Source organism: Apodemus sylvaticus, chromosome 3 (assembly GCF_947179515.1).
Source record: "Apodemus sylvaticus chromosome 3, mApoSyl1.1, whole genome shotgun sequence".
Taxonomy (NCBI): Eukaryota; Metazoa; Chordata; class Mammalia; order Rodentia; family Muridae; genus Apodemus; species Apodemus sylvaticus.
Window position 1 is genome coordinate 118,509,302 of NC_067474.1, and position 22,278 is coordinate 118,531,579.

General features: G+C 41.4%; 1 protein-coding gene across 1 annotated transcript in view; it reads right to left on the reverse strand.

The window, feature by feature from the left end:
* C3H1orf141 (chromosome 3 C1orf141 homolog) overlaps positions 1-22,278 on the reverse strand; it is a 48,701-nt gene that overhangs the window by 10,148 nt on the left and 16,275 nt on the right. The window contains exon 4 of the mRNA XM_052175816.1: positions 16,381-16,445. Within this exon, the coding sequence (XP_052031776.1) occupies positions 16,381-16,445 (65 nt within the window). The remainder of the gene's footprint in view (positions 1-16,380; positions 16,446-22,278) is intronic.

Genomic DNA, 22,278 nt, shown 5'->3' on the forward strand with positions numbered 1-22,278 from the left:
ATATCACATACATGCACAGCACATGTCTGCATATGCGTACCATAAAACAACAGCAAAACTCTCTTCAAGTTAAAGGGATAGGCAAGGATATTCTGGAAAGGAATCTAGTATAGAGAAGGTATTTCAAAGATGAACATAAGAGATCATGTGAAATTAAATGCTCCTGCACTGCATATTGTGGTCTTCAGAATGGGAAGAAATATTTGCTAACTATGCATCAGACAGAGAACTGATATGTAAAATTCATAAATAGCTGTAATAAACATCAAGAAAACAAAACAACCAAATAGTAAATAGGTGAATAAACAGGATAATTTTCAAAAGAAGAAATACAAATTGCCAATAATAAGTATTTGAAAAAAGTGTCTAATATCCTTAGCCATTACCTAAATAAAATTAAAACTTCTTTAAGGTTCCATCTGGCTGGTAAGGCCCTATTGCTGAAGACAACACCTACATACATATCTCATTGAACATGGAGACATTGAGCTGGTACCTAACCAGAGCCTTCACCCCCACTGAATAGTGTTCGTGTTACTGGAAAGAATTCTGCATGCTACCAGTGTAGAAAGGTAAACACCAAACCCACTATAAACTCTTCCATATAACAATGGTAACCTGTGTACATGATACACTGGTGCAATCATGGTACAGAAGTTGTGGGAGTATCCAACCACTGTCTGAATGGATTCTAGGCCTATTCTATGAGATGAAACCCATACTTGATGCCAATACTTCAGTGGCCAAGAACTTTAGACTAGATAGACCAGGGACCAATGGGAAAGCTAAATACAACTGTTCTGGTAAAAGAATGTAGCAATAAAATGTCTCCTAATGACAGCTAGATTCCTAGATCAGTACCTTACTTAACCATTATCAGAGAAGCTCCCTCCTGCAGTAGATGGGAACAGAGACCCATGGAGTGCAGAGTGAGAGATGTTTAGACTCTAACACTCAGTTCTAAATGTGATGTCTCCATCAAATCCCTCCCTTCAGAGACAGGAAATATTACCATAGAGGAAGTGCAAAGAAGGTAAAAGCCAATGGAGACGGAGGACTCTAGGGAAACCATGTCTTCCTGACACAACAGGCCTGATTCACATTTTTAACCCATAGAGGCTGCAGGGGCATGCACAGGGCCTGCTCAAGTACAAGCTAGGTGGGCCCCAGTACTGAGAGGGAGACGTGAACATAATCTCCCATCACTGACCAGGAAACTGACCACTCTGAGTGACCACTGCTCACAAAAGAAAAATTGTCTCCAATAGAGTCTCATTGGGTATTCAAACCACACTAGAACAGGCCCCATGCCCAGCAGTAGATGGCCAATTCCAAATGAACTCAATGGTAATTTTGGAAATTTTTTTTGTTTAATGTTTTGTTGGATCTTCCTTCCTCTTCTCCTTCTTTCCTTCTTTCCTTCTTCTTTTTCCTTCTTCTTCTTCTTTCTTCCTTCTTCTTCTTCTTCTTCTTCTTCTTCTTCTTCTTCTTCTTCTTCTTCTCTCTCTCTCTCTCTCTCTCTCTCTCTCTCTCTCTATCTCTTTCTCTTTCTCTCTTTCTCTCTTTCACCTTGCTAGTCTTTTGCTTGTATATTATGATTTCTGAGTAAAAAAGGTTCCATCATGCCCTAGTCAGAATAGCAATTATCAATAAAATTTACTTTTAGCACATGTTAATGATATGGTGAAAGAGGAACACTTATACACTGTTGGTGGGAATGCACGCGCGCGCGCACACACACACACAAATTATAAAAGTTAAAACAATCATGATGAAAAAGGAAGAGATCTGATCATGACAAGAAAGGAAGCAATTTTAAGGTGGGAAGGTGTTTTAGTTAGAGCTATCCTATTTCTGATAAAACACCATGACCAAAAAAGCACACTGGGGAGGAAAGGGTTTATATGGTTTACATTTCTTTTTTTTTTAATTCGATATATTTTTTATTTACATTTCAAATGATTTCCCCTATTCTAGCCCCCCACTCCCCGAAAGTCCCATAAGCCCCCTTTTCTCCCCCTGTCCTCCCACCCACCCCTTCCCACTTCACCCTTCTGGTTTTGCCCTATACTTCTTCACTGAGTCTTCTAGAACAAGGGGCCACTCCTCCTTTCTTCTTGTACCTCATTTGATGTATGGATTATGTTTGGGGTATTCCAGTTTTCTAGGTTAATATCCACTTATTAGTGAGTGCATACCATGAGTCACCTTTTGAGTCTGGGTTACCTCACTTAGTATGATGTTTTCTAGCTCCATCCATTTGCCTAAGAATTTCATGAATTCATTGTTTCTAATGGCTGAATAGTACTCCATTGTTTAGATATACCACATTTTTTGCATCCACTCTTCTGTTGAGGGATACCTGGGTTCTTTCCAGCATCTGGCAATTATAAATAGGGCTGCTGTTCACTATCCAAAGAAATCAGGACAGAAACTAAAAACAGGGTAGAACCCTGAAGACAGGAGCTGATGCAGAGGCTATGGAGGTGAAAGCATCAGATCATCAACTTTGGAAAGGTCCTGGAACACTTGCCCCTCCCAGAAGGGAGAGGCTAAATTGCATCCCTAAAACCACAGGGAGGCCCCTGCGGCTATGGGAGGCCCAGAGTTATTTTGAGACCAGTTTAAAGGTAACACTGTTCTGCCGATCACATTGTGCCTAACGGTGGCTTCCCTGAGGACTGTGTAAAGGCTCGCTGTGTGGGCTGTGAGTGTTCTTTCTCTCCCCATGTGCAGGGCGGCCCCAGCATGCTGGATTAAATAAAATTCCTCTTGCTTTTGCCTCAATTCCGGTCTCCACATTGTTCACTCAGGGTCTCCATTAAGTTAAGGCTTCACAGAGTCTTACAGAGAGTACTACCTACTGGCTTGCTCCTCATGGCATGCTCATTCTGCATTCTTATAGATCCCAGGGCGAGCAGCTTGGAAATGGCCCCACCCACAGTGGCTGCCGCCCTCTCTATCAATCACTAAGTCAGAAAATGTTATACAGCTAGATCTTGTTTGTTTGTTTGTTTGTTTGTTTTAGAGACAGGGTTTCTCTGTGTAGCCCTGGCTGTCCTGGAACTCACTCTGTAGACCAGGCTGGCCTCGAACTCAGAAATCTGCCTGCCTCTGCCTCCCAAGTGCTGGGATTAAAGGCGTGCACCACCACTGCCTGGCTCATACAACTGGGTCTTATGGAGGCAGCTTTTTAGTTCTCTTTTTCTTTCTTTTTTTTAAAATTTATGTATTTATATAACATATGAGTACTCTATATGCATGTATATCCACATGTCAGAAGAGGGCATCAAACCCCATTATCAATGGTCATGAACTACCATATGATTTCTGGGAATTGAACTCATGACCTTTGAGCCATCTCACCAGCCCATAGGAGGCAGTTTTTAAATTAAGTTTTCTTTCTTTCAAGTAACTAACTCTAATTTGTATCAAATTGACATAAAACTAGCCAGTATAGAGGCTACAAGAAAAACAAAAGTAAAAATGCACACAACAATGGAATACATGTAATATGACAAAACCAAAGCTGATTCTTTTTTTAAAAGATTTTATTTATTTATTTTATATATATGATGAGTATGCTGTAGTTGTCTTTAGACACACCAGAAAAGGACATCAGACCCCATTACAGATGGTTGTGAGCCAACATGTGGTTGCTGGGAGTTGAACTCAGGACCTCTGGAAGAGCAGTCTTAACCACTCTCAACCACTGAACCATCTCTCCATCCCCCAATCCTCCAGCTGATTCTGTATAGAGTGGGTACACTCTATTCAGTAGGGAGTGGCTGAACACTTCTGCTCTAAGGTCATGAGGAAAAGAAGAATCTCCACTTTGACCAATTTTAGTAGCACAGGACTAGAAGTCCCAGGCCAAAGCTATCAGGTAATGGAAAGAAATTAAGAGTATCCAAACTGGAAGAGAGTTAGTCAAGTTGTTTCTATGTACAGAAAACAAGATCTTATAGAAAATTGCAAAAATAATAACAAAAACTCATTAGACCTGGTGAATAAATCCAGTGAAGTGGATGATACAAAATCTATATACAATAAAGCTGAAAAATTTCGAAAGCCATTGTATTTGCTGTAAAAAGAAAAAATAGCATATTTTATCAAGGAGATTACAAAAAGATAAAGACATCCACTGTTGCAGAAAGGTTTTGTGCACTGTGTATTCAAATGGTAATTTCTAACCCAGACATCTGGTTACAGTCCTGAGGATGGCAGGGTCAAGCATTCTCCTGTCTCAATATTATGAAAAAATGTTTTCTAACACCTCTGATGGATTCATAAAAGAGCTGATCAGCCAATTAGCCGAGCAGAAGAGGAAAGGACTTCTGATCCCAGGCTGGGGATCATAGGAGGAAAAAAGGACCAGGAGAAGATGAAGGTGTAGAGAAAGGTCAATTTGTCAAGGTATTAGCAGCATAGTTAGGTTAGAGTAGCTCAGAACCGTGCCAGCTTAGGCTTGCAGCTTAAAATACCATGTCTCTGTATCTTATTCAGGAGCTAAAAGGGCTAGAGCACACATAGAAATGCCCTATAGTTATTTGGGGTGCTAACCGCCCCTGCTGTTCCCCAAAGAATTGCTTTACACATCCTGAAAGGGGAAACATCCTGAAAGCGAAAACATCCTGTGTACACGAATTGGAAGAATTACTAATGTTAAACTGTGCCATACCGTCTAAAGCAACCTACAGATTTGCCTTATTTAGCTCCCAGACACATCCTCCATGTCTATGTATAAAACCCCAAAATTTTGTGCTACCACCAAAGTCCCTAAAGAGCCAACGAAATCCGAAAGGAAGAGAAAAAGCTGGAAAGAGCACAATACCTAAGTTCAAAACAAATCACCAATCACAGCACAGCAGCATGCACGCAATCCCAGGGCTTTGGGGTTGAGTGTTAGCACCTAGAGCCTAGTTTTGGCTACATAGAGAGCACCTGTCTTTTCTTTTAATTAGAATTATGGTGCAACTCTATACAGGCTTGCCTAACAAGAGCCAGGCCTGGGTTCCCTGCCCAGCACAAAAGCAAAGATTAAGCTCTACTGTTCTAGACCACAGTGAGGTAACTGTAGTTACACATTTCAAAATAACTAGTTGAGAGTATTTGGAATGTTTCTCAACATACAGAAGTAAATGTTTGAGGTGATGGATATACTAATTACTCTGATTTGATAATTACACATTGCATGTGTGCATCAAGATGTACATGCATAACTGAACGTAGTTATTATGTACCAGTTAAGTCCATTTCTTTTTTTCTCTTTTTTTAAAATTGAATATCATCTTCATTTACATTGCCATGGTAAAACCTTTCCCAATTTCCCCCTTCCCCAAGACCCCCAACCCCTCCTCTCTCCTCCTGCCTCCACGTATATGCCCCTCCACCCGACACACTTCTACATCCCCCCTCGGTTTCCCTTTGTTGGGGCCTCTGTTGAGCCTTTACCTGACCAAGGACAATTCCTCCCACTGATGCCCAACAAGGCATTCCTCTGCCACATTTTTGGCTGGAACCATGTGTGCCCCTTGGTTGATGGTTCAGTCCCTGGGAGTCTTGGGGCGTCTGGGTGGCCGAAATCATTGTTCTTCCTATGGGGCTGTAAACCCCTTCAGCTCTTCTGGACCACCCTCTAGCTCCTCCATTGGGGACCCCATGCGCAGTCCAATAGTTGGTTGCTAGCATCTGCCTCTGTATTTGTAAGTTTCTGGCAGAGCCCCCCCCCCCAAATAGATTGATGAATGAGTTCTTTTAAACTTTCATGTAGGAAACAAACAAACAAATCAACCAACCACCAAAAAAAGAGCCTATGTCAATTAACTTAAACAAATAAACAAAAAAACCCTTTTCAGTTGTTTGCATGATTTGACATAGCTGTGACATCAAAGCCTGAAAAGATGATGTAAAAACTTACATTCTAATCTCACAATGTTAGGATTTTTTATGAAACACAGAGTGCTAAATAAGATCCCAATTAACACTATACAAATTAATACCTCAAATGAAGTTATATGAATGTAAGGTCTTTAAACTAAGAGAGAGTTTTGGTTTGTTTGTTTTAGGTTTTTTTTTTTTTTTTTTTTTTTTTCTGAAACAGGGTTTCTCTGTGTAGCCCTGGCTGTCCTGGAACTTATTCTGTAGACCAGGCTGGCCTCGAACTCAGAAATCCACCTGCCTCTGCCTCCCAAGTGCTGGGATTACAGGCATGTGCCACCATGCCCGGCTTAGATAATATTTTTATAATTCATTCCTCAATGAGCTAAAATGGAGGGAAAATGATGTGATTTTCTTGTTGCTGTTTCAGTATTTGCTTGCTTGCGTGTTTGAGAAAGGGTCTTCTTATATGGCCCAGGCTGGCCCTGATGTCGCAATTCTCTTGCCTCCATTTCTCCAGTGCTGGGATGACAGACAGGTACTACCACGCCAGGTCCAATATACTATAAATAGTATCCTTAATAGCAACAATACAATAGACCATAGTGAGGTGACTGTAGTTACACAGTTCAAAATAAGTAGTTGAGAGCATTTGGAATGGTCAATAAGTCTATATTTGGATGAAACCGCTATTATGAATAGAACCACAATAAATCTACATGAAATAACTATTTTAGCACAATTTTAAAGTTTATGGCTGTAAAACTAACAACCAATAGCATAGCTAAGATAATCAATCCAGTAGTCTAAGAACTGGTAAGATTGACACCCAGTTGGGGTGATGGCACAGGATTGCAGATCCTTGAGAGACTGAGGCTGGAGGATCACAATTTTGAAGCAACCTTGGGGCAGCATTTTCTTCATGTTTTCAGCCTCAAAACAAAAAGTAAAAGAGGGTGGCGGGGATGTCTAGACCACTGGTAGGGCTCTGCCTAGCACGTGCAAGTCCATACATTCAATCCCTAACCTCAACAAACAAATAAAAAAGAAATAGAAGAAGAAGAAAAGCAACATCCATCATTGTTTATGAATTATGAGGCAGCACTGAGTAATGAACTAGAAATATTGATGGAACCTGTACACGCATGAGAGAGAAGAGGAGAGAGAAGAGGCAGAGAGGCAGAGGCGGAGCATACGGGCTCTTAATTGTGAAAGAGAAAAGAAACTGAGCAAACACAACTAACTGAAAATGCCTTTGGTAATTCTGATTCACCATGAGTAAGCAGTCTCTTATCAGAACTGCCCTGCCTCAGATAAAAAACAGCGAATGCGAGACACACACACACACACACACACCTCTGTCTCTCTCTCTCTCTCCTCTCTCATTCAGCAGAGTGAAAGAAAGTAGTGACAAAGATAAAACACTGGAGTTCAGTCTGATTTGAAGAGAGTGAAGTTGGCGCTTTTTAAGAGCTTTAACTGGCCAGCAGGCTGCAGCTGGCCTTGCATGGAGCAACACCTGATACTAAAGCTCTGGCCAGGAAAAGCCAGGACAAAGTTCAGGGGAACCAAAGCTGCTGGAAGGTGATGGAGGAAGGTTAGGAGGCAGAGAGCCAGCAGGAGGTTTTCTGACCGAGTCTCTGGTTGTCTCAGATCTGCACCATTTAGGGAAGACTGTAGACAGCCAGCTAAGATGGAAATAACTAAGCTAAAATATGAGCTGTTCTTTAAGAGAAAATTTGCCTTTTCAGTGCATCAAGTGGACTGATAAGACGATGCTTTTTGAAGATAGGGAATTGAATGTCCTAAACACAAGAGTCATGACATTCAGCAAATCCAAGTTGATGTATAAAGAACCAGGAAAATGAAGTTTCAGTCAAAAAAGGCTAAGTGAGTATAGCGCTAAGGTGATCCGGGTATTCAGAGATTTAAAAAAAAAAATTCTTGTGTGTAAAATAATGGGTTTCATTTTGACATCTTCATATGTGTATAACATGGATTTTGATCCATCAATTCTACCATTACCCTGTATCACTTTCCCTCTCCCCCTTTCATTAACACTTCCCCCAATCTTAAAATAGTGAAAATTATAAGAATAAAAAAGTAATACTTGGGCGTGGTGGCACACGCCTTTAATCCCAGCACTTGGGAGGCAGAGGTAGGCAGATTTCTGAGTTTGAGGCCAGCCTGGTCTACAGAGTGAGTTCCAGGACAGCCAGGGCTACACAGAGAAACCCTGTCTCGGGGAGGGGGGGGGTAATACTTGAATTTAACAATATCTCTGGCTGAATTTAAAACACACAGATATAAAAGCAAAAGTTTAGGAACTTACAGATAGAATACTGAAATTATTTATGTGTATATACACACACACACACACACACACACACACACACACGTCTATGAATCTGAAACCTGTGGAACAATAACTATATACATACCTGAGTAACAGACAGAAGGAGAGGCCAGGGAGAATGGACTAGAATAATATTTGATGAGATGAAGCTGGTATGTTTATTTTGGTAAAACACATAAATAGTGAATTCTCAAAGTTTAGTCAAGTCTATGAAGAATCAATATGAGAAGGACTATAAGTAGGCAAAGAGTTTCAAACTGCTGAGACCCACACATCAAGGAAATTCCTTGAAAACAGTGTGAGAAATAAAAGATAGGACCAACAACTCAAACCTGTGCTCAGCAGAGAACACTGAAGCTGTGAGTCAAAGGATGCTGGTGTGCTCACATAGGAAAAGTGAAAACATCACTCACATACCTACCAGTAAGCCAGAGTCATGTATCAAATCAAAATTTCCTTCAGAACTGTCTTAAAAAGAAAACTAAGGTTTTTGTGCCTACGAACCTCTACTACAAAGTACTCTGAAAGAAATTCATCAAGCAAAAGGAAAATACTAGTAATGACAGAAAAAATAAAATCTGGTTAATATTCAGTTATTTTTTATATATAGGATTGTTTCTTTGAAATATGCAGGAATGTCAAAGGCAGAAAATTATGACTATATATTACAGTACAAAGGATACACTATACCATTCAAAGCTTTCTTTTTCTTCATTTTTTTTTTCCAAGACAGGGCTTCTATGTGTAACCCTGGCTGTCTGGGAACTAGTTCTACAGAACTAGGTTGGTCTCGAACTCACCAAGGTCTGCCTGCCTCTGCGTCCCAAGCTGGGAATAAAAGCATGGGCCACCACTGCCCAGCCCTATTCAAAGCTTTCTACATCAGTAGTATGATTTTACTGTAAAACACTGATTCTCAACCTTCCTAACACTGTGACCCTTTAACACAGTTCGTTATGCTGTGGTAACCTCCCCAACCATAAAAAATTCCATTGCTACTTCATAACTGTAATTTTGCTACTATTATACATTGTCACATAAATATCTGACGGGTGTGGTAGCTGATATGTGACACCCCTAAGGGATCATGACCCACAGGTGGAGAACCACCACTCTAACAAAGCATGAAATTGTAATGTGTGTTTTAATATGCATAGAAAATACTAAAACCCCAAACATGTATAACATGTAATTTAAATAGAAGATTAAAATGAAAATTTAGTCTATATGGTGGTTTCAAATAATGGCCCCCATGGGCTCATATATTTGAATTCTTGGCCCCTAATTGGTGGAACACTTTTGGAATGGATTAGGAGATATGGCCTTATTTGAGAAGCTGTGTTAATGGGGGGCAGGGTCTGAGGTTTAAAAAACCCTATGCCATTGCTGAATATTTCTGTGTGTCTGTCTCTGTCCCTGTCTATCTCTCTCTCCCTCTCCTCACTCCTCCTGCTTTTAGATCAGATGTGAATTCTCACCTGCTGCTCCCATGCCACGCCTGCCTCCCTGCTGCCATGTTCCCTGCTATGATGCTTATAGAAAAACCCTCTGATACTATAAGCAAGCCCCCAATTAATTTATTTTATAAGTTGCCTCGGTGGTGGTATCTTTTCATAACAATAAAAAAAAGTAACTAAGATGATTCAAATAATCTCAAAGGTGACAGGAATAACAGAACAGAGGAACAACAAAACAGAAGAAATATTAGGTTTGCGTGTGAAATGGTCTTCATAGACTCATAAGTGTTTGAATGTCTGGTACTGTCTTGGAAATGGGACGTAGCTGGAGAGCGCAGACTCCTGGCAGACAAGCCTTGAGGTTTACACAGCCTGGCCCTATGTTCAGTACTCACTATGCTTCCTGTTCTGCTGACATTTGAGGAGGTCAGCACGGTGCTGTCCCCGTGTTCCTAACTGCCACCATCACTCCCATGATGGATTGCATCCTTTCAAACTGTGACCCAAGTAAGTCCTTCCTCCCAACAGCTGCCTTCGGCAGGTGTTCTCCTCTAGTGAGGAGAAAAGCATGAAAACAGAGAATTGGCCCAGTGAACTGGTGTCTTTGCAAAGATAAACCTGACTACACAGTTTTAGGCGAGGAGAACTGGCTTACAGGAGGAATGAGGGGAAGTATGGAGCCTTTGGTTAGTAAAGAATGCCCAAAAAAGTTTAACTGTTGATTCTGATGGGAACATTGAAAGTTAAACTATGATTATTGACTGTTGATACAAGTGTGGACATTGTAGCCTTAATCAAGTAAAGATTCTGTTAGGATTTAGGCTAATCCTAATTTTGGGCTAGAGGAAATTCACGTTACAGTCTGACAATTAATTTGACTGTATTATGCCCATTGTATTAAAAACCCAAGTAAGCTATTAGACTAGTTTGAATCCTACAGCTGAGATAACTATAACTAAAAGAAACTTAGGGGAAGGAAAGGTTTATTTCAGTTTACGGGTTATAGCCCATCACTGAGGAAAGACAAAGCTAGAACTTAAAGCAGAGGTCATGGAGGAATGCTGCTTGCTGGACAGCTCACACACACACTTTGATAACTTTGACATATAGCCCAGAACCAATCTGCACCGGTGGGCTGGGCTCTCGTATATCAAGCAGCAACCAAGAGAATGCTTTACAGACATACAAGTGAGTGATGACTTCTCAGTGACTCTAGGCTGTGTCAAGTCAACAATGAAGGTTAACTAGAGCAGCTTGTACTGGTTGGATTTGTGTATCAACCTCACATAAGCGGGAGTTATCACAGAGAAAAGGAGCCTCTCTTGAGGAAATGCCTCCACGAGATCCAGCTGTAAAGCATTTTCTTAATTAGTGATCAAACGGGGAAGGACAATTGTGGGTGGTGCCATCCCTGGGCTGGTAGTCTTGGGTTTCATATGAAAGCAAGCTGAGTAAGCCAGGGGAAACAAGCCAGTACGAAACATCCCTCCATGGCCTCTGCATCAGCCCCTGCTTCCTGACCTGCCTGAGCTCCAGTCCTGATTTCCTTTAGTGATCAACAGTAAGCAATGTGAAAGTATAAGCTGAATAAACCCTTTCCTCCCCAACTTGCTTCTTGATTATGATGTTTTGTGCAGGAATAGAAACCCTGACTAAGATACAGCTGTATTCAAAATTAATGGACTAAATTGTTTGATGGAACAAGTTTCAAAACCTCATGGCACTTAGGCTGTGGCATAGTTACTGCTCACTGCATTTATTAAGGGCTATAAAGAAAATTCAAAGCAGAGAGAGAGAGTACTGTCATGTCAAAATGCCCTCTGAATATTTAGGTTTCTATCCACAGACCCATTCTGCTCTCAACCTTGATCAGTTGATGTTTCTCTTTGCAGTGTGTAGCAACCAGTGCAGAGATGCATAACTGGCCGCAGTCTGGAGAATAAAGGACTGAGTGATTGGCCCCAAACAAGTTATCCATATCAACTCCCCCACCAAGGCTCAGTGAACATCACAGAAGGGGAAGTGGAAAGAATGTAAGAGCTGTAGGACATAGAGGAGCTATGTCATGCTGTCTCTGGACCCATCGTGGCCAATGCACTAGCGAATTCAGAACATCTGTGAATTCACAACATCTGTGGTTACCTGCACAAAATCAAGCCAGTCAAAATTCCAGTATGGAAAAGAGCTCCAAGTCTCTATCCCTAACCAAGGAACTATTAGTACTTTATAGTTGTTGGGGGAAAGAAAATTATTCTTTAGAGGGAGTGTAGCTGCTGGTAAGTTTCATAAACTCCAGTGGCTGGTTCCACAACTGGGCAGAAGTAATTGAAATTAGTGCTTTAAAAAAAAAAAAAAAGAGGACATGAAGGTGGGAGGGGGATATGTTGGGGGTAACTGGGTAGAGTTGGAGGGGGAAATGATTGGGCAGATATCATATATGAATTAAATTAACACAATATAAATTAAAAAGTATAGCAGAGATCTATGAACTTGCAATTTGTTGAGGAATGGGACATGGGCATTGTTAAAATCGTTAAAAACGGACAAGGTACATACAAACCAAACACTTATAATTTTAAAGATTAGCACCATTATAAATTTTGAAAAAATCCCACTTTGCACAGAGATAATGCCTTAAGGGTGACCTCAGTCCATCAAAAGTTTCAGAATGTAGCAACACAAATAAATTTAAAATGATTTCACTTAAAAACAGAACCTGAACATACAGAGATTGCTAGGAACGCTACCCAAGCAGGGCCTCTTAGGAAAAGGTTTTCCCAAGGTCTGTCAGTGATACATACTCAAAAGTCATTGCACCTCTGAACGGAGGCAAGAATGCATCTCCAGTGGGCAGCAGAACTTGGTGCCATTCACGTGGAACTGTCTTTAAGACAAGAAAGCTTTAAAGAGTTGCAGGGGTAGGATAATGGCAGAAGCTTGCAACCAAGATACCAAAGAATTACTGAGATCAGGAAATAGGTAGCAAAATTGGATTCCCTTCACTGAGCTCCTGGGTGGGCTGGTCAGATCCTTGAGCTATATGATATAACAGCTTCATAAGATGTTTACTGAGGAAAGCTGTGGGCACTGGGTGGACAAAGAGAGAGAGGCCATATGTGCCACTGGTAGTAGAAGGCAAGGTTACCCCAAGCTTGTTGGGGACCAGGAGAGCTCCAGATGACAGACATGGAGCTGCAAGGTTACTCTGCTAAGTATCAGTCTTACTTTGGTGACAACTTCTTGCTATCTTCCTGTTTTGCCCTATTCCATTGTATGTTGTGAGCAAGGGCTCACAGTTAAAGAATTGCTTTGAGTCTCAGAAGAAACTTGAGACTTTTGGACCATGTTAGAACTATTAAGACTAGGGATATTTGAGACTGGATTGGATGCAGTTAAGGTTTAGCTTTAAAGTGTCCTCTACAGACATACTTGTTTCAAAATTGGTTCCCAACTGGTGGAGCTCTTTGGGGAGGTTGTGGAGCCTTTAAGAGGTGAGGCCCAGCTGAAAAAGCTGAGTCACTGTGGGGTGAGGCCCTTAGGCTTGTCCTGTTTCCAGCCCTTGCTCTTTGTACTGATTTGCCCAGGCCCGGGCAAGTCTCTCTTTCCATGCCTTCCTCATGGTGATGAATTGCTCAAACCATGAATCCACATAAACCCTTTCTTATAATTTGCTTATTTCAGCAACAAGAAATGTAACTAATCAGGAGACCAGCAAACTATAAAAGAATAGGCTAAACCATTACTCATTATAATAATTATATTAAATTTTAGAAAATTAGTCTTTCTAATTAAAAGCAAGGCTCAGGTAAATACCTAATATTTAGATTTTTTAAAAAAAGCAATCTCAGTTGGGATTTTTATTTCTCTTATAAAAGCACCATGACCAAAAGCATCTTGCGGAAGAAAGGGTTTATTTTGGCTTACAGTCCACAGCACAGTCCATTCATCACTTGGGGAAGTCAGGGCAGAAACTCAAACTGGACAGGAACTTGTTGAAGGGTTTAGCATATGGTCTGACATGGAAAGCATCATGCACATGTGTTGGGGATCCATCCCATATACAGTCACCAAACCCAGACACTATCATGAATGTCAACAAGTACTTGCTAACAGGAACCTGATATAGCTGTCTCCTGAGAGGCTCTGCCAGTGCCTGACAAATACAGAGGTATATGCTCACAGCCAACTCATTGAACTGAACATTGGGTCCCCAATGGAGGAGCTAGAGAAAGGACCCAAGGAGCTGAAGGGGTTTGCAATCCCATAGAAGGAACAACAATATAAACCAACCAGTACCCCCAGAGCTCCCAGGGACTAAACCACCAACCAAAGAGAACATATAAGGGGCCCATGACCCCAGCCACATATGTAGCAGAGGATAGCCTTATTGGACATCCATGGGAGGTGAGGTTCTTGGTTCTGTGAAGGCTTTATGCCCCAGTGTACTGGAATGCTAGGACAGAGAACAGGGAGTAGGTAGGTTGGTGAGTAGGGGGAGGGAGAAGGGGAGGAAATAGGAACTTTTTGGAGAGGAAACCAGGAAAGGGGATAACAAATGTAAATAAAGAAAATATCTAATTACAAAAAGAAAGAAAGAAATAGTATTCATAAGTATACAACCTCAACAAATCTTTTTTTTTTTTTTTTGATTTGGTTTTTTTGGAGACAGGGTTTCTCTGTATAGCCCTGGCTGGCCTGGAACTCACTCTGTAAACCAGGCTGGCCTCGAACTCAGAAATCCGCCTGCCTCTGCCTCCCAGAGTGCTGGGATTACAGGCGTGCGCCACCACTGCCCGGCACCTCAACAAATCTTAATAGAAGTTTAAAAGGGTTAAATGCCATAGAATATGTTCTCTGCTTAAACATAGAATTAAATTAGCTCTCAACATTGTTATATATGTGGAATTTTTTTTAATATTTGGAAATGCTACAATATATCCCAATAAAGAAGTCCTAGGAGAAAATAAAATATTCTCTTCAAAGTGAATGACAATGAAAAATATAATAATCAAAATTAATGTAATGTTACTCAACATCCTGGAGAATTGTTGTTCTAAGCACCATATTGAGCCACATAAAGGGGCTGATGAAATGGCTTAATGGTTAACATCGAATGAGACCATAGTTCCCAGCACCCATATTTGGTGATTCACAGTTGTCTAGGGGAACTGATGGCCTCTTCTGGACTCTGTGGGGACCCATACTTATGTGCCTGACTTTAAGACATGGTCCACTGAACATGAAGTAGAACAGTTTGAGGGAAAATTGTCATTGCTAATTGCTGGGATTTAGACTGGAAATATTCCCAGGGGCTCAGGGTTCACCCCAGCAGCTGGTACTGTTTGGACAATCTGGGGAACCTTCAGGAGTTTGAGCTTCACTGGAGGACGTGCAGACTTCATGTTCATGCTCTGTTTCTTGAAAGCAGATTCGATTAGAACAGCCAGGCTCCTGTCCTACCACCATGTCTTTCCTGCTTTGTCTCCCCCACAGTGACACTCTGGAACCGTGAGCCGGAACAAACCCCTTTCTCTTAAGTTGTTTTTGTCAGGGTGTCTTAATGATAGCAATCAGAAGAGAAACGAAAACATCAGGTGCATCCTCATGTCAATGTGGAACAATACCGATGGGGAGAGGGTCCTGCCTAATTTTAATAATTAAAATTTTGCCTATTTTAACTGATGTGCTAGTAAATTATTATGATGAGCAAACTGTGATGTCAGACTTTTCTTGGGAGTTTTTTTTTTGTATGTTTGTTTTGGTTTTTTGAGACAGGGTTTCTCTGTGTAGCCCTGGCTATCCTGGAACTCACTCTGTAGCCCAGGCTGGCCTCGAACTCAGAAATCTTCCTGCTTCTGCCTCCCAAGTGCTGGAATTAAAGGCGTGCACCACCACTGCCCGGCTTTCTTGGGAGATTTTTATTAAGCAGGGATTTAAACAAGCAGATAAGCATAAACCTATAACCTGGGAAGTGGATCTTGTTAATGCTTTTTTAATTTTAAAGTTTAGGAGTAGGAAACAAAAATAATAGCCACATGGCTTTGGGGGGAAGAGTTCAGTGGTTGAAGACTTGCCTAGAACGCACGTGACCCTAGGGCTCAACCCCAGTACCACCTCCCGAAAGGATAGAAAGTTACTAATGATCATCATTAAGCATGTATAGCTTCATGCTTCTTTCTCTGTGTCAGTAATAATCAGTTAATAACAAATCAATATGCATGTAAAAGACTATAATCGCTTACTCTCACATATTTTCTTACCTCTCTAGTCCCCTAGATATGATCTGTGACAGAGTACATGCTCAATGTCTGAGACAGACAGGTTTCAGAATGCGGCAGGAGCCTCTCAGTGAATAGCTGATTGTGACCTGTTCTTAGTACTTACCATAATAGTATAATCTAAGCATAGCTCAAAATATTTTTCTGAGCTGTACATGAAAAGATGAACAGGTTCATGTGTTTATATTATAAATTTAAGAAATGTTTAAAGTAGATACCCACAGCTTTATCTTATGCATAATTTAATGTTGCCTTCATATATAAGATTTTATAAATATCAGATGAAATTGCTTGGCATTCTTACACTTTTGGATTCTAAACACTACTTGAGTTGTGATACACACACAGGAAGCTATTGAACTAGTGTAAATAACTGCTAAATAGTCACAGATATGTAAATCACACTTACCTCATCTTTATCCTTAAGATAACAAAGAGATATACGTCCTGATTTTCGATTTTCTTCTTTATGTTCTAAGGAAATCCAAACGTGCACAAAATGATTAATCTTCCCATTTGCTGACATATGCAATGTTTTTACATTTGTAGAGAGAAATTTATTCCCAAATGACTCCCGTGAATCTTCTCATCACATTTATTTGTTTTTGTATGTGTGCATATGCAAGGGTGCATGTATGAAACAGAACATGTATAAACTTCAGAGGACACACTGTGGGAGTCTGTTTTCTTCTAACATGTGGATCCTAGGGACTGAACTCAGGTCATCAGGCTTGGCAGCAAGCTCCTTTACCAACTGAGCCATCTCACCAGCCTCTGAAGTTATTATGAAATATTACTTTAATACTGATGTCTTAAATGATAGGTATACTTTTTGAATACTTATCATTATACAATTTTTTTCTTGGAAAAGGAATTTATAAATAAAATAGAAACATGTATGTTATTCAAAATATTCTTTAAGTTATAAAAATAATCTTTAGTAGTCCTTGGAAAATAGAAATATTCTCCCCACCTCGCATTTCCCTTTTCCTTCTTATGGATGCTATTCATTTGGATTATTATAGAATAGATTTTCTTAATATAAGTATAGTTTATGTGATAAATATAAACCTTAGATTTAGATGACCCTGTACTCGAACCAAACCCATTTTTGTGAGTTACATTGCCTTGAAAAGTTAACCTTGCTGACTTTTCTGCCCCATCTGTTAGTTTCAAATATTAGTAATTATTGTACACGATAGGTACTTTGATGGCTGAATAATACCATAGATATATCAAACAACATGGAATCTGGTATTTATTCAGTTGATGTATAGTAGGTATTGGTGCTAGGCTCTGAACTGGGATCACTCCCTAGTAATACACTCATTTTAGTTGATAACACAGAAAACCCTAAAGAGTCAATGCAATGTCAACATATCCAGGCATAGCAGAAATCTAGAAGTTGTGCTAAGGGGAGGCTGGGGAAGAAGTAGTTTAAGAATTAGTGAGTGATGTTCAAACTATTGGTAAAGTTGAGAACATTGTCTTTTTATTCCATAGTAAAAGTTTGGGGGTGAGAAGGCAGTGAAGAGGCCTCAGGATGGGATGCTAACCACCTTTTCAGAGAAGCAAGATGGCACAAAAACAAATGAGTTGGAAACCTCTGCTGGCATGGTGGAGGGTCAGGCAGTCTGCAATAGCTCCCTTTGGGAAAGTAACTAAAATGTTAGGGTAAAATATTGTTAAGACAAAAATTGCCAGGTCTTTTATGAATAAATATTGCTCTTTGACAATTTCATGAGCATGAAGAGCAAGCCAGTGAGCAGCATTCCTCCATGACCTCTGCCTTAGTCCCTGCTGTAAGGTTCCAGCTTGAGTTCCTGCCCGGGATTTCCTCAGTGATGACCTGTGACATGGAAGGACACGATAAGTGAACACTTTTATCCACGTATTTGTTACTTTCCTGTTGCTCTGATAAAATGCCAAGACCAAAGCAAGGCAACTTATAGAGAAAAAAGCTTTTGGGGGGCTTAAGGTTCCAGAGGGGTGAGAATATGTGATGCTGAGCAAAGGCGTGGCATTTAGCCTTGGTGGCAAGACCTGGAAGCCAAGCTGGTGCCACAAGCATGAATTATCCACAGCAAACTGGAAATGGCATGGATGTTTAAACTCTCAAAGTCCACCTCTGGTGACACACTTCCTCCAAGAAGGCTGAGCCTTTTAAAAAGTCTCCCAAACAATGCAGCCAAAGTAGTCAAATACATGAGCTGCAGGGAACATTCTCATTCAAGCCACCACTCTCCCCCAGGATGCTTTTAATCATGCTATTTTATCACAGCAACAGAAAGCAAAGAGGACACCTAAGAAGGGTAGCTATTGTATGAAATTTTTAGTGCTATTTGCATCATTGTTGGGCATAGCTGGGAAGATGGGGAGAAGTCGTACTGGGAAGAAAGCTAGTATTTATAAATAAGAGGTGAGGATGGTGGGATCAGGATGGCCGAGGAAACAGAGAAAAGAATGAACTCAGGAAGAATTAGCATAGAGAGGACTTGCCGAGGGGCTGAGCTTTGAGAATGGGGAGAACAAGCAATCAGAGGTGGCTTCCCATTTGCATTGCGTATCAGGTCAATATGCTGTGTTGAGGATGCTGGAGGAAGAGGGTGGGAAGAGTGGTTAGCACGTATGGTGAAGCTAGGGAGTCATGAGTCTTGTTCTAGGCAGCGAATTTAAGATGTCTGTGTGAGTTCTGAGATACCAGCATGTAGCTCAAGAAAGGTATCTGACATTCATGAAGATAAAAAGTATAAATCAGCATTTCTATGGTACATTGGAAGTGTGTGGCAGTTGGGGGCTACACTTGCTACAACATGCACATGGAGGTTGGGGGACAACTTTTACTTTTATATGGGTTCTAGAGATCAAACTCAGGGTGCCAAGCTTGTGTGGAAAGTGCCCTTACCTATCAAGTCGTTCTCATCAGTCCTGTTTTATTTTTAAATGATATTTGAAACAATAAGATGGGATAAGCATAGCAAGGCAACGTATAAAAGAAAGTCTTTATTTTGGGCTTTCAATTTCAGAGAGTTAGAGGCCATGACCATCATGACGGGGAAGCATGACAGCAGGCAAACAGGCAGGCAGCCATGGGACTGGAGTAGTAGCTTAAAGCTTATGGTCTTGTCCAAACATAGGAGAGTAGGAGAGAGAGAGGAGAACAGGAGGAGGGAAAAGAAGGGGGACAGGAAGGCAGGAGGAGAGAGGAGAGGAGAGAGAAGAGAGGAGAGAGCATGTCCTCTCTCACAAACCTCACAGTCTACTCCCAGTGACACATCTCCTCTAACAAGGCTACATCTCATAGGCCTTCCCAAACAAGTCTAACAACTGAGGACTAAACATTCAAATACATTAGCCTATGGGGCTGTTTTCATCCAGGCTACCGCAGTAGCTCAGCATCGTACACTAATATTTTCTTCTAAGCAATCCTTTAGCCTAAATGTTTTGTAGATAGTGACACTTGGGAGAAATGTGAGTGTGCATGAACCTCTTGTTATACAGATGTGGGGGAGGGATGAAAGGGAGAGAGGGAGAGAAAGAAAGGAAGAGGGAGAGAGGAAGAGGAAGAGGGAGGGATGAAAGACAGAGGGAGAGAGGAAGAGGAAGTTGGAGAGAAGAGGGAGGGAGGAAGAGAGGGAAGGAGGAAGGGAAGGGAGGTAAAGAAGAGAGAGACAGACACAGAGAGAGAGAGAGATAGAAAGGAAGAGGGAGGAGGGAGAGAGGGAGAGGAAGAGGGAGGGATGAGAGACAGAGGGAGAGAGGAAGAGGAAGTTGGAGAGAAGAGGGAGGAAGAGAGGGAAGGAGGAAGGGAAGGAAAGGAGACAGAGAGAGAGAGAGAGAGAGAGAGAGAGAGAGAGAGAGAGAGAGAGAGAGAGAGAATATGATGAGGGGAAGGTGCAGGATATGGGGAGAGAAGTATCGATACTACGGACCTCAAAAACAAGACTGACCACTTTACCAGAAGAACAGGCCTAAAGTTTGAACATTTATTTATTTTTTATATGATATGACTGAGTGTTTCTATCATGTGTATACCATGTGTGTACCATCTGTGTACCTGGTGCCAGCAGAAGCCAGAAGATGGCACTGGTTCTCCTGTAACTAGAGTTACAGATGCTTGTGAACTGCCATATACGTTCTGCAAGACAAAGCTTGGGATCTCTATGAGAGCAGCAAGCACTTTCCACCACTGAGCCAGCTCCCCAGTTCCAGACCCAAACTGTGAAATGATTGGTTGCCTTTGTTCTGGGTCTCTGTAAAATGTGCTAGCAGGAGGTGGCCTGGGGAAGGCAGCTTTTCTAGCTCACCACCACATCGACAGCGCTCTAAGTAGAGTGCTTTAAAAATTAGATTCCTGTCCCTGTTCTTTGGTGTCTTCACTGACAGGCGCCCTAAACCCTGGTGTTCCAGTTACATGTGGCTCACAGAGGTACAGCTTCAGGACTGTCAGTAAGTCATTCAACTGTCTCAAAGAGCCCAGAGAAGGTCCTGGAGTCCGCAGCGGAAAGACTTCTAAGCATCCACCAAGTGATTCTATTTGGGGATTTCTCTTTTCCTGGCTCTGGCTCTTTCTGTCATCTTCATGTAGTGAATTAAACTGTGCCACTTTCTGCTTTGATTTTCGGGTTAAGGCATGTCTAGCCTCTGCCTAAAAGGTGCTTTCTGTTTCTGCTTTTTGCCTCTTTCTACTTTTTCCTAGCTTATGACTTGTTTTTCCACTTACATCTTTTTCTACTGTGTTCTGTTTGGCTATTCCAGATTTTGGACTATAAGAATGGGTGGGGCAGCCTCCATTTCTGGTGACAGCTTTTTTGGGGTCTGCTCTAGCAAATTACTCCAACTTTGCTTATGACTACGTAAAAAAGAAAAGGAGACATATTATTTTAAATTATTGTAATATATATTTGAGCCACTCTGTGCATTTGGCTTTAGGGAAATGTGTTTAATGAATGGCTTTCTAAATCATGTAACTATTTTATACCTATTTTAGAATTGTTTTGCAAGGGAACAGGAAAGTGGAGAGAAATTCCTGATGTTCAGGCTTTAATGGCAGTGCACAATCAGGCTTTGGTCTTGACTGAAGGAAAATCAGTGATACAAATAGAAGTGCCAAACCTATTTTGGGGAAGCTACAGTCAGGAGGAGGATGGAGCGGCAGGGATATGACACTATCAGAGATAAGACCCTCGGGCCAAGCAAAGTTACCCCAGAACCTGCTTTCCTACAACCAGGGAAAACTAAGGAAAGTGGGTAAGAAAATGAAGGGAGTCTGGAGTGGTGTCCTCTTCTTGGACCCTGCAGGGTACTCTCTGGATGCTACTTATCCCTTCTGAGAGCATTCCCCCCACCCCACCTTGACATGGGGAGTACTGGGCAGCTCCTTGGCGACTACTAGGCACATACTCTCTTTTTCACACTAGATGTTACAAATTGGAATTATACTGGGCAATCCTGTTGACTTGTCAGACTGCTTGAATTAGCCTCTAGGTTGGCATTCAATAGGCCCTGCTCACTATCCTGATGGTGGACAGAGGACTTATACTGCATAAGACTAGAGAGGCAGTGGGGAAAACACATCAGGACAATCCAGTTGAAACTCTTACCTTTCCAGAGATGGTCCCAGGTGCAGAGCCTAATTGTAATATTAATGAGATTAGAGTAGTAGATCTAGAGTGTTGGGTAATCACCGCAGGCCATGAGAAATTGAGTCAGGTTGTAAGAGACGGTAGCTCCTAGCCATAAAGAATAGCTTAGCCCCACCCTGACCATTCAGCTTAACCTTCAGAAACTATATGTTTAGGTATGGAAAGCAAGCTGCCCTGCTTCCAGTCAAACCACACAAACTAGCTGTAATTTCCTGGTAGGTACCCAAGTGTGTGTGTGTGGTATGTGGTGGTGGTGGTGGTGGTGGTGGTGGTGGTGGTGTGTGTGTGTGTGTAGTGTGTATATGTGTGTGTTTGTGTATGGGTGGTGGTAGCAGGGTGTGTGTTTGTGTGTGTGGTATATGTATGGTATGTATATGTGCATGTTTGTATGGGTGGTGGTGGTGGTGGTGGTGGTGGTGGTGGTGTGTGTGTGTGTATGTGTGTATGTGTGCATTTTCTCTTAAACAGGGTCTTATGTAGTATAATCTGGCCTCAAACTTGCTCACAGCCAAGACTGGCCTTGAATTCTGAATCCTGAATCCTGCCTCTACTTTTCAAGCACTGGAATTATAGGCATGTACACTGTGCCTAGTTTAGTAGTCATAGTTTTGACTCACAAATTCCTCTTTTGGGTAGGGATCTCTAACTAAGCTGCAGGCTGC